The 13,203-nt window shown below is 44.5% G+C and overlaps 1 protein-coding gene across 1 annotated transcript; it reads left to right on the top strand.

The window, feature by feature from the left end:
* The first annotated feature begins 90 nt into the window (after positions 1-90).
* On the top strand, positions 91-10,833 carry SGCB (sarcoglycan beta). The gene is made up of 7 exons (XM_015407707.1): positions 91-249; positions 2,841-3,050; positions 4,998-5,183; positions 5,306-5,497; positions 5,984-6,115; positions 7,169-7,210; positions 8,720-10,833. The coding sequence occupies exons 1-7, from the start codon at positions 208-210 to the stop codon at positions 8,879-8,881; spliced, it is 966 nt and encodes a 321-aa protein (XP_015263193.1). The 5' UTR covers positions 91-207; the 3' UTR covers positions 8,882-10,833.
* The last annotated feature ends 2,370 nt before the right edge of the window (positions 10,834-13,203 follow it).

Genomic DNA, 13,203 nt, shown 5'->3' with positions numbered 1-13,203 from the left:
TCCCCCCCCGCAACAGGGAAAGCTCCCCCCCCCCCCCCGCCCCAGAAGCGCGGCTCTGCGGCCGCCTCCTCTCTCGCCCTTTAAGGAATCGTCCCGAGCGAGGGGCGTCGCAGAGGAGGATCCCGCTCTCTCCCAGGCCGGCTTGGGCGAAAGGAGCGGCGCCGACGCTCGCTCCCCCTTCTGGGGAAGGCCGGGGAGGAGGCGAAGATGGCGGCGACGGCTGCAGCCGCGGCGACCGCCTCAGAACAGGTCGGTACCAGCGCCGGCCCTCGGTCTCCCGGCGGGGCCTGGGCGGCGGCGGGCGCTTCGTTCGCGTTCCCGAATGCTCCAGGGAGGGGAAAGGAAGGCGAGGCCGCCCCGGCTTAACGGCCGCCTCGCAAGACCGTTGGGCAGCGCCGTTTCTAGGGGGGCGCCGCCCTCAGGCAGCCAGCAGCTCAGGGGTGGCGGGCGGGCCCCACACCACAACACACAGCTGGAGCTGGTGGTGGCCCACCCTTTTCGGACGACGGGTGGGGTGTTCCGCCGCTAGCTACGCGGTTTCCTTTAGATAAGCGCCCCCCCCTTCAATAAGCTCCGGTGCCCAGCGCGTCTGCTGGGACAGGCTTGGATCTCAGGGCAGCCTGTGACTGCTTGCTCCAGTGTTCCCTCTAAGCTGAGTGAGTGTGAGCCAGCTCACAGTTTTTTAGCCTCTGGCTCACACATTTTTGTCTCCGCTCAGGAAGGCTGGCTCCAGAGCAAACTGATTGATGCAGCAGCCACATCGTTTGCTCACACAACTTCGATGCCAGCTGCTCACAAAGTAGGATTTTTGCTCACAAGACTCCACAGCTTAGAGGGAACACAGACTGCTAACCCTGGCGCCGGAGCGAAAATAGCGGCCTGGACAGAGGCACGCATAAAGTTGTAAATGTGGCTTCCCACCCCTAGGGGGCCCGATCCGTACGTGGCCCTCCTGGTCCTAGCTCTGGCTCGAGAAAGGGGCCTGCCCCCCCCCCCAGCGATGCCAGCTGCTCACAAAGTAGGATTTTTGCTCACAAGACTCCACAGCTTAGAGGGAACACAGACTGCTAACCCTGGCGCCGGAGCGAAAATAGCGGCCTGGACAGAGGCACGCATAAAGTTGTAAATGTGGCTTCCCGCCCCTGGGGGCCCGATCCGCACGTGGGCCGCCCGGTCCTAGCTCTGGCTAGAGAAAGGGGCCTGCCTTCCCCCAGGGATGCCAGCCTCCAGGAGGGACCTGGGGATCCCCTGGAATTAGGGCTCATCTCCAGACTACAGAGATCAGTCCCCCTGGAGAAAATGGAAGCTTTGGAGGGTGGACTCTCTGGCATTGCACCCCACTGGAGTCCCTGCCCTCCCCAGGCTCCACCCCCAAATCTCCAGGAGGTTCCCAACCTGGATCTGGCAACCCTACCCGTTATCCCCTGCTGGTAGCCAGGGGGGACCTGGCAACCCTACCCCACCCACATACTGTCATATGCTTGGAAAGGGGTAGTGGCCATGCGAATTTTGTCTGTTAGACCTTATGTAGGGATTTTGCCAATAAAAGTCCGCATGGTCAAAGCAATGGTATTCCCAGTAGTCATGTATGGCTGCGAGAGTGCCAAAGAATAGATTCTTTTGAACTATGGTGCTGGAGAAGACTCTTGACTGCAAGAAGATCAAATCAGTCAATCCTAAAAGAAATTAACCCTGACTGTTCCCTGGAAGGCCAGATAATGAAACTGAAGCTCAAATACTTTGGCCACCAAATGAGAAGGGAGCACTCCCTGGAGAAGACCCTGATGCTCGGAAAGATTGAAGGTCAAAGAAGACGGGGACAGCAAAGGATGAGATGGTTAGACAGTGTCATAGATGCAACGAACATGAAATTGAGCAAACTTCAGAGGACAGCGGAAGACAGGAAGGCCTGGCGTGATCTGGTCCACGGGGTCGCGAAGAGTCGGACTCGACTGTGCGACTGAACAACAACAAAAGGGATTTTGAGAAGATGGGTGGCCTAATAGAGCGCCTTTGTAGAGCTGTGCAAAGATGAGTTGTGTAAGGGTTTTATTTCACGGAGGTACCTACATCTATTCTTGACTTCAGGCATGCCTCCTGTTTCCTAAAGCACATTCAGTTCAGAGCATCCAAAAACAGCCAAGAACTGGGTTGCTGCAGCTTTTGAAATACATTGAAACGCATAGTGAAATATTTAATTTTGAAAAATAGAGACTTAGCAATGTCCAGTGTGTTTTAAAATCAGGAACATGAGTTATACAAAAGTCCAGTAGTGCCTTAAAAGATTTTTTTAAAAATTATTTCAGCATGAGTGTTGGAGAGTCTGAACTTAAGCCCTCAGAGGCGCACAAAAGTATACATCCATTAGGCCTGGTTCAGTGCCCAGCAGAAGGGAGGGTGTAACAAAGACAGACCCATATAAAGCAAGTTCCAAATCAAACGAGAAATCCCTTCACCCAAAGTAGGTGTAAGGCACTCCCAATCTACAGCAACAGATTTAAACATCAAACTGAATGCAGGATGAAATGAGGTAGTGGAACGTGTTAACGTGTATGTGAGGGGTGTCGTGGTTGAGATATTAGCACCCATAGTGAGTTAGGAATCCAAGGTTTTCCTGGTTTCCAAGTTTCCTTTGGATTCTTCACATGGTTTCTGTGTTTGGATTTTGCTATGGAACAACCTGGCTACCTCCAATTTTTTAATTTCTGTAGGTACTAATAACACACATCCCAAGGCTTACAGATTTTTTCCCTACTTGTTGGGCTTTGAATAGTTAACTATGAATGTCATTATTTTATTATGCACTTAATATTGGACTTATTATTTGGCTGACATTTTAGCAAAGCTCTAATGGCCCTGTGAAGAAGTCCATGCGCGAGAAGGCCGTGGAGCGGAGGTGTGTTAACAAAGAACATAATAGCAACTTCAAGGCTGGATATATTCCCATTGATGAAGATCGGCTGCACAAAACTGGCTTACGGGGCCGAAAAGGCAACTTGGCTATTTGTGTGATCCTCCTCCTCTTTATTTTGGCTGTTATCAATTTGATTGTGAGTATGATAGGCTGAGGCATTTTGCTACTATTGGTATTGTTCAATTACTGGTTATTGACTAGAGAGTACAAATATATTTGCAATGGTGGAGTCCGTTCATTTAAATAGGGCCTAATCAAATGGAAGCGGGAATCAAAGCCAAATTTTTGTTCTGCGTATATTGTTCTAACATTGGGGGGGGGAGAGTTTGGTTTAAAAGAAAGGTTAAAACATCACTTGTGTTCCAAAAAAAACATAGACATAGTAATTTTAAACCCATCTCCTTAAATTGCATGTCATGTAAAGAGTGTAGTCTGAATATGATAGTTTATAATTTAGGCTCCAAGCAGCTACGCATTCCCTTGCTCCCCCCCCCATTGGCATTGTTATTACAGTTCATCCATTCCTTCAAATAGACATGCCCCACTAACTGCCATTATCTTTGACATGGATTCAAACTCTTGCATTGCATTCTATGTATATATGACCCCGTTGAACTGAATATTTGTATAGTGTGTTCACTGTTGCACCTCCATTTGCAAAGGAAGAGAACATGGGCTACAAAGGGAATATGTTGCTGCATAGAGCCTATATTATAAGGAAGCATATTCCAGAGGTAAAATCGAGTGCTGTTGCATTGGGACTAATGATATGGTGGGCCCACCAATGCTCTTTATGTGCGTGCATGCTTGCTTGCTTGCTTCCTGCTCAGCCTGTACATTTAGAAGGCACTGTAAGTCTCCAGTGTTCTGTCGTCTGAAACATTCTGTAAAAAGATTATCCTAGAGCTTTGCACTACTCAGGCAAGATAATATATAATCAGTATAAACATGGGTTATGGTTAGTAACCCTGACCTGGATAGCCAGGCTAGCCTGATCTGGATCTCAGAAGCTAAGCAGGGAGACCTCCAAGGAACGCCAGGGCTGTGACGCGGAGGCAGGCAACAGCAAACCACCTCTGAACGTCTCTTGCCTTGAAAACCCCATGGGGTCGCCATGTCAGCTGTGGCTTGATGGCACTTTCCCCCACCCACCACCAGTGGATAATAATCACAATCACATGGTTATTCAAAGTCTACCACACTTCTTTGTTGTTAAGCACCGTGCAAGCTTATTTCCTCTGACCATGTCAGCCACTGGCTTGGGCAGTATCAGCTACATGATAATGCTTACCAGTTTGGGATCATTGTCCACTGTAAGCCTGCCTCCTTGCGACAGTAAACCATTTTTTACTTATAGAGCTAAACACTTCTTGAAATAAACACACTGCAAGATCTCAGGCCAGTTAGGTAATTGGGACATTCAGCTGCTAATAAATTCTGTGATATTTCATAACAAGTAATTGTGAGTTCACAATTAAAATCTACCTTTTCTTCACTGTATGCATCCCTCTATTTAGTTTGGTGTAGTGGTTAAGTGCGCAGACTATAATCTGTGAGAACTGCTCCACTTGCACCTGCTGGATGACCTTAGGCAAGCCATAGTTCTGATAAGAGCTGTTCTTGAAAAAGAGCAGTTTCTGTCAAGAGCTCTCTCAGCCCCGCCTACCTCACAGGGTGTCTGTTGTGGGGAGGGGAAGGGAAAGGAGATTGTAAGCCACTCTGAGACTCCTTTGGGTAGTGAAGGGCAGGGTATAAATCCAATCTCTTCTCTTCTTCTCTACTCATGTGCCTACTACTAGCGCACCTTCCTCTATACTCCCTCACATCATGACTCCTGCATCTGCTGCCTGTGCCCACCATTCATGTGCCTGCCCCCTCATAGGCAGTGGAAGTTGTGGGCCCCAGCAGCTGCCCCACATCAGAGGACGCTGATGCTGGCCCTGGCTACTAGGCTAAAGTCAGCTTGGTGGGTTACAAGTTTTGTGGTTCCATTCTAGGTACACAGAGTTCTTCTTAAAGGTACCGAGTTCAAGCAGTGGCATTATCAGAAGTCTGAAATGACATTTGGCTTTTGCCTTTTTAGATCACGCTCATCATCTGGGCTGTGATTCGTATCGGGCCCAGTGGCTGCGACAGCATGGAGTTTCATGAGAGTGGCTTACTGCGATTTAAACAAGACTCTGACATGGGAATTATACATCCGTTGTATAAGAGCACAGTGGGTGGCCGGCGTAACGAAGATTTGGTGATTGTTGGAGAGAACCAGCCAGTAAGGGTTTTTTTTAATTATCCAAAAGGTGCATGCAGGAAACTGCAGTGCCTTCAGTTATCTTAAAAGTAGTAAATTGCCTTTATTGTATTTAACACCTTTTACCTAACTTGTTTCTGAAGATTGTGTTTCAGCAAGGGGAAACAAAACTCAGCGTTGAAACGGATAAAACTTTAATTACCAGTGATATCGGTATGGAATTTGTTGACCCACGGACACAGAACACGTTGTTCAGCACAGACTACAATACTCATGAATTTCATCTGCCAAGTGGAGTGAAAACATTGAATGTCCAAAGAGCATCTACAGAGAGGGTATGGGATGTCCTTATTGAATGGTTTACTTCCTTCTGCAGTGTCCATAGTGTTGCTATAGTTTTGAACTTGCTACGCTCTTTACATTATGGCTGGGTTCTGTCAGGTACCATATGGTTCACTTGCTGTTTGTCTACATATTCTTCATGCAGCAGAATAGCAACTTGAGATGTGCTTGCATACAATAGATGAACCATCATTTCCTAAGCAGATGGTCCCCTCACTCATCCCCGTGAATGAGATCTGTGACATGTTTATCTTGCCTCTCCTGCAAGGAAGTGGGGCATTCCACTGCCGGGTTCTCCTGCATGTGTGAACCAAGCCTTGTGTTCTAGTAAACATGATTAGAATGGCAGCCTCTGTCAGTTACAAATATAACAATAGCACTCTGTTCTGGTCCAGCTGTTGACCAGTGGGTTTGGGGTTTGTTTTTTTTTGGAAAGCTGCTACTATGTTTAGTAACCATATTGTGGTCTTTCTTCTCAGATTACCAGTAATGCTACCAGTGATCTAAATATAAAGACTGATGAGCGTGCAGTCGTCCGTGGAAATGAAGGCGTCTTTATTATGGGCAAAACCATCGAGTTTAACATGGGAGGCAACCTGGAACTCAGGGCAGTGAGTAATTCTTTTGAGGCTTGCGGTTGGTCTACATGAGTTTTATTTAGAGCATTTATATCGTGCCTCTCCAAAACTTGAGGCCTGTAGCTAAAGTTTAAACAGTAACCAGAGCAAAATGCCGCTGCCGCCCCAGCAGCAGAGCAAGAACATGAAAAAAGATTGGTGGCCAAAAAGTTCTTTGGAGCAGGGATTTTACATTTCCTTCGAAAGACTGAAAAAAGGAACCGCTCCAGACAAGGAGGTCTTTTTCACATCTGTGGAGCAGTTTCAGTAAAGACCCTGTTTCTTGCTGCGGGTGTCATTGCAATACTGTGTGTAGAAACGTTGTTGAAGTTGGGCTACATTAGAATTCTGACACGGGGTGGTGGGCATGACCCCAAAACAGCCACCGAAGGAGGCAGAGCCAGCCACCACCACCAAGGAAGCCCAAATGTGGGGACAAGAGGAGTAAATATCGAAAATACAGTGGGAAAAAGGAGTCAGAAACAGAATAAAACCAACCCTGTAGTGGCAGCTGTCTGCAGTGTTCCCTCTAAGCCGAGTTAGTGTGAGCCAGCTCACAGTTTTTTAGCCTCCGGCTCACACATTTTTGGTCTTCGTTCAGGAAGGAGGGCTCCAGAGCCAAACTAATTTATGCAGGAGCCAAATCGCTGGCTCACAACTTCGATGCCAGTCGCTCACAAAGTAGAATTTTTGCTCACAAGACTCCACACCTTAGAGGGAACATTGGATGTCTGCCTAGCCAATCAGATCTCCAGTGGGTAATCAGAAGCCCTACTGGCCAAGAGTCCACCTGGCCCCCCCACCCTCTTTCTAAAAATACTTGGTGGACACCAGGAAAGGTATTGGCAGACACCATGGCACCCCCTGGCGCACCATGTTGGGGACTCCTGAGCTAAATTATTTTAAATTATAACATAAGTGACTTGATAGATGCATTTCCCCCCCCCTTCAGGAACTTGATCCTAAACCGTGCCACTGAGGATAGGTTCTAGCACTGGTGTTACTTTCTCCTCTTGTGTTGGGAGCCAGCGTAACCCACTACTGCAGGAGGAGTCAGTGCTGCTGTGGCAAAGAGTACAGGAGAGCAGTGCAATCTATAGTACAGGAGAGCAGTGCAATCAGCTGCCACACAGAAAGGCTTGCAGGGAAGAGAGAGCATCTGTAACCTTACTGTAGGTTGCTGCGGCTAAAGATGTAACCCCTCCGATCTATAGTACAGGAGAGCAGTGCAATCAGCCGCCACACAGAAAGGCTTACAGGGAAGAGGGAGCATCCGTAACCTTACTGTAGGTTGCTGTGGCTAAAGATGTAACCTCCCCGGAAATTTTGAAGCCATGGAAAATAATGTCTCTGGAATCTTTTTAAACAGACATTTTGGAGGGGAACTGAAATATATGCCATTCTTGTTTTCTTATCAAACTTATTTATTTCACTGCTCTAATAACATAATATGCATACTTTATAACTCAGCATATTAACATTGAGCTGACAGATTCATGGAATTTAAAATGATACGTGCCTTTGTTTTCTACAAGTTAAAGTGTGAATGTATCCAGTACTTGATAGAGAGCGGAAAACTGCTGCACCCCTTGCTGTCTTTTCATGTGTATGTTAGTTTTTGCAATGTGAGAGGTTTAAAAAAAAAAGAATTTAAAAACACAACAAATGTTGTAATAAGCAAAATAATGTACTTGGACAGAAACAGTCTCATGCAGTCACACTACAGGTCAAAACTAGATGATGTTTTGCCATAAGTTAGGCTGGGGTTCCAGCACACAATAATGCAGGAGACAATTTCATAGGAGGTTGTTTTTTTGTTTTTGTTTTTTGTCAGTGCTCCCCCATTTTCCATTAGAAAAATTGAAAGTCTTCCAGATAACTGTTTTCTTTTCCCCCCAAGGCCTTCACATTCCTAGTCGTTGGAACAAATATGAGCAAACTGAGCAAGGAGGCAGCAGGGACTGATGGGAGGATATGATACAGGTGTATAAAACGATGCAAGGGGTAGAGAGAGTGGACTAGTTCACTCACAGAGTCGCAGCTTGGAAAAGGCATTTAAAGGGATCATGAGCCCTTTAAACAACTTTTTTCTTCATTGAAAACAGTGGAGAATGGGGCACCTTCTTTGGGGGCCCATAGAATTGGACCCCCCCGGTCCAATCTTTTTGAAACTTGGGGGGTGTTTTGAAGAGAGGCACCAGCAGCTATGCTGCAAATGTGGTGTCTCTGCCTCAAAAAAACCCCACCCAGATATCCCCAGATCGATTGTCCATTATACTGTATGGGGACCATTGACTGTAATGGTCCCCATAGGGTACAATGGAGCCCCCAAAAATGGAAATCCCAAATATTTACCAAATCTGAATACCGTACCGCTATTGGGTTTCAGGAATATAGGGAAATACCGATATTTTTCAGGTTCAATATACCCGAACCCCAAAAATACTGGGGGGGTTTTGCACACGAGCCGTGGTGACTAAAAGGAACCTCCATGTCCACAGGCAGTAAACCTCTGAATACCAGCGCCAGGAAGGCCTTGGCCTCTATACCTTGTCGTTGGACCTCCAAAATAACTAGTTGGCCAATGTGTGAGATGAGATACGACTGCCAAGTTATTCTTATGGAGAACAGTTTAATAACGGCGACTGGGAGCGCTACAAGCTTTGCATGTGTTTGGATGGGACTCTATTCCGTGTTCCAGTGAAGAGCCGCAACATGGGTTGTCAAACTTCAGTTAATCCATGTGGTAATACGTATTAAATGCGAAGCCAGAACATGACTGAAAGACATTTGTATTTATTGAGTTGGATTCTTCCAGTTTTTCCATTTATACAAGGGGAAGGAAGGGCTACTTTTGTCCCCTGAAAAGGTTTTGCTTGGAATCATGGGACATAGGATCAGTATCAGATTAGACCACACTTCTTGTGCCGGTGGAAAAGCTGATAGGAGCCAACCCAGTGTTTAAAGAGTTGCATGTTTGTAAGGATTTCTCTTTTTTACAGCCGTTTATAGTGGTATTATTTGAACTTTATAATGCAAGATACTGCATTCAACATTATTAGATCATGTCAGTCAACTTGTTCAAGTAGGCTACTTATGCTAAACTTAACTGCATTTCAGTAAGATACCGTAGGGAGGCACAAGCCAGGGGCGCTTTTTTATATTGCTGAATTGCTTTGAAATTGTCATCAAAGGCTTTATGATACAAGAAACAAGATGAACTTTTGCATAGTTCCTTACCTTTGCCAACTTCTGTTTTTCCCAAATGCTCCATCAGAAGAGAGAATCTGACTGCTCTGTCCTTTGGTCCCAAATGCATTCAGGCATCTTTTGCAGTTCTTTTGCAGTTCTGCATGCACTGCATTCTGAAGATAACCAACTGTGCCCATACCATACTGAATGTAATAGGCTCAAGTATTTAAAGAAATTCTGCCTCTTTGGCAGCCTATTTTGCCTTAGGTTCTCTTCCTGTTATAGGCAGGGGCACCTCCTTCCTTCAGCATTAACACCCTTTACAAAAGTGTAAATTAATGGCTATGTAATAAAGGATACAAAAATGAATGCTATTTATATTAAAATCTAGATGGGTAACTGTGTTAGTCTGTCTGTAGCAGTAGAAAAGAGCAAGAGTCCAGTCGCACCTTAAAGACTAACAACATATGGGGCAGGGAATGACCTATTGTGAGTCACTGCTCACCTCTTCAGATAAAATCTAGTTTGTCTAAATTTTGTTACTTTTATCTGAATTTATTTCTGTATAAACAGACTGGTGTATTATTTTGGCAAATATTCTTTGTTTAGAAGACAGTGTTTAGGGGGGTATTACAGCTTCCTGTCTGCACCCCTACTTGTTTTAACACAGACCCTTCCGTGAGCTCGTTCTGTGGGGGTGGAGCATAATCTGTAGTGGGTACCTTCAGGAGCAAGGACTTCTGACCAGCTGGGTGCCATAAATCCTTGTGTCTTCTCCTGGGAATTTTCCCATATTTTGGCTTTCAAATTAACTACGTAAACCAACTTTTCAATCTGTTTTCAGTGAGTCTCACTGCTAATAACAGAAATTTGCATTGTTAATAAATGTATCCTTGCAGAGGAAAATAATTTTTTTCTAAAGAGTATGATCCAGGGTCAGCTGCTCTATCCAGTACCCTGAATTTATTCCTAATCAGCTGCCCATCCATGTCCCATGCGCAAAAAGCTTCTATTATTAGGGATGTGGATAGTTCCCCCCCCCATTTTGTTTGCATAAACATTGTTTTGTTGGTAATTCTGTTTTTGTTATTGCTGTAATGTTTGCTTCCATTGATTTCAGTGAGAAATATTAATAGCGCCATTTTGTTTTCCGTCTAATTTGTATGTATGACCTCAAAGGAATCTTGCCTCCCAAATTTCAGACAGATAAGAGACAGTTGTTTTATAGGCAATTAAAAGTAAAATCCATGCCAGAAATAAAATCTGTATTGAATTGAATCCTTCCTGTATGTCTACTTCATCTCTAACCATACAAGCCAGAAATAAAATACTTTACTTTTGCTGATTGACTCTGTATATTTCAAGATAACTAGCTAAGCAGTGGTCTAGATGCTACAGTGTCTAATTTTTAGATTAATTCAGCTTTATTTTAATTGCCTATAAAACCACAATGTGTGTGAATTGCCGTCTAGTCACTTACCCTATGAATGAATGACTTCCAAAATGTCAGGTCTTGAAAACTGAGGGCCATGACTTCCTTTACTGAGTCAATCCATCTCATGTCGGGTTAGGGTTGCTAGGTCCCCCCGTCACCTGTGGGGGATGAGGGGGGCAGGGTTGCCAGATCCAGGTTGGGAAACTCCTGAATAGTTGGGGAAGGAGCCTGGGGAGGCCAGTGTCCTCTGTGGGGTACAATGCCATGGAGTCTGCCCTCCAAAGCATCCATTTTCTCCAGGGGAACTGATCTCTGTCGTCTGGAACTGATCTCTGTAGTCTGTAATTACAGGGGATCCCCTGTCCCACCTGGAGGCTGGCATCCCTATGCCGGGTCTTCCTATACTGTCTCTTATCTTGCAAAATGTAATAGGCAGAATAATTGAAATTGTACCTATGTTATGGTGGGGGGGAAATAGAGATCCCCAAAATTTTATGACTGTTCTATAAACTGGTGAGAGAAACGTGGTGTTTTATATCGTTTTTGCCTGCAACTGCTAGAAATGCAAATTTATTATTTGCAGTTTATGTACTTCATAACCGATGTAGAAGACATATTGGGGTTAATTTCAATATAGGTTGTATATGCTCAGATATTATGCTGCTTTGGCAGAGAAGTGACACTGTCGTGATACAATATCGCTTTGTCACTTTCAATTTAAAAAGAGAGAGAAGCAATAATTTAATGTGCTATTTATATATTTAAATAACTAGCTCTCAAAATGTGGGTAACAGTGACCTCCTTGAGGACTGTTATAAAGGTTACTGTATTAATATATGTGAAGTGTTTTGACCACTTGAAAAGTACTGTATAAATGCTATTATTGGTGTAGCCTCAAATGCAGACTGGGGCCTATGAGGACAGGGTGCATAGTACATAAATGGACCCATGAAAATTAACGTGCTAAACATGTACTAGAGCTTGTTATGTTTGCCTGCGTAGGCCGTGGTTTCAGGGTACCTGTAGCTTACAGCCACTAATTTAGATGTACTGGAACAGGGGAAGATACAAAAACATGGAAGGAATAAGAACTGCAACAAAATCATATCAACATACTGAAATGTTCAGAGAACTCAGTCTTGAAGCTTTCAGGTGTGAAACATAGGTTGGTAAGGGAGCCCTGTATCCTAATGTCCATTCATAATTACATAGCAGGCTGACTCAGTTTTCCGGTGAGGCATTTAGCCTTTTGACACTATATAGTAATACCTTTCTCTCCTTTATGGCGTTGCCCTCTAGAGGACCCGTCTATTGATAGTGAAATGCTGAAATGAAAACTGTATCAATACTGTAGGTGAATGGATGACATAAGCAATTAGGTGTTTCACACTGACCCAGAGTATTTGGATTTCATGTTAGAGGTTTACCTGAAAATATATATATATTATTTTGCTCTACTAGCTGAAAGCCTTTCTTCAGTTGACAGTGCTGCATGTTTATCCTGCTCTCCCTCTAAGGAGCTCAAAGAATGCTGTACAAAGGCCTCCCTTCATCCATTTTCTCCTCCCAACAACCCTGTGAGGTAGGTTAGGATGAGAATGAGGGAGTGGCCCAAGGTCATCCAGTGAGCTACACTGCAGTGTTGGAACTCTGTTCCTAGTCCAAGACTATAAATAACTACATCGCTCTAGCTGTAGCTTTAGTCAGTGAACTGGCTCGCATTTGGCAATACACAGTTTCAGTATAGACAATTGTTAATAGCATAATTATCCAGGCTAGGATCCAAAGATCCCATGCACAAACCCAAAGCCCTTGTGCAAGAATGTGGAATTTTACTTCTAAGTGGAGGGGAGTAGATCAGATATTACACCAGCAAATCCCTTCATGGGCACTTGTACATATAAACCGTTAATTTGAAAATACACCTCATGACCCAAGAAACAAAATATTTACAGTAGCAGGATTTGGCACTAGTTAAGCCAGTTAATTTTTCACCTATTAATCCAACCAAGCAAGCAATAGCTGTACCTATTAAGAGTGTTGCCCTAAGTACAATCAGATGACTGACAATACCAAAACAAATGCCGTCCATATTTCTTTACAGTGGTGCTTTTATCTGCATGTTTGTAACTAAGCGGCGTTCATTTTTTACAATATAAAAGTTGCATTCTCTGTTTTAACAAGCTGTGCTGCTCGTATGGGTACGGGAGTTTCATTTAATAAAATTGCTTTTTAAATTCATTTGCGTACTGTGTAACAAACTGTGTGCATCGACAAGCTGGATTTCTAACACTAGAAAGAAGGTTCCGTTGTACAGACTTGTGAAACTTTGCTTCAGAATAAACTATATTAAACAAGTCCCCTTTCAAATGAAGTGTTTTGTTACAAAAATGACTCCAGAATCATGCATGATTAGTGGTATGAGCCTAGACACCCCCAGTTCAAAGGGGACTTG

Source organism: Gekko japonicus, unplaced genomic scaffold, assembly GCF_001447785.1.
Source record: "Gekko japonicus isolate JY-2015 unplaced genomic scaffold, Gekko_japonicus_V1.1 scaffold1786, whole genome shotgun sequence".
NCBI lineage: Eukaryota > Metazoa > Chordata > Lepidosauria > Squamata > Gekkonidae > Gekko > Gekko japonicus.
Note: the sequence above shows the minus strand (reverse complement) of the source record. Positions and strands in the feature narration are given on the sequence as shown.

What these genes read in the sequence shown, in the direction of transcription:
- SGCB (XM_015407707.1), top strand. Translation starts at nt 208, where the DNA reads ATGGCGGCGACGGCTGCAGCCGCGGCGACCGCCTCAGAACAG. An exon ending in TGGCTGTTATCAATTTGATT is followed by an intron (nt 3,051 to 4,997) that starts GTGAGTATGATA and finishes TTGCCTTTTTAG; the next exon opens with ATCACGCTCATCATCTGGGC. An exon ending in AAAGAGCATCTACAGAGAGG is followed by an intron (nt 5,498 to 5,983) that starts GTATGGGATGTC and finishes CTTTCTTCTCAG; the next exon opens with ATTACCAGTAATGCTACCAG.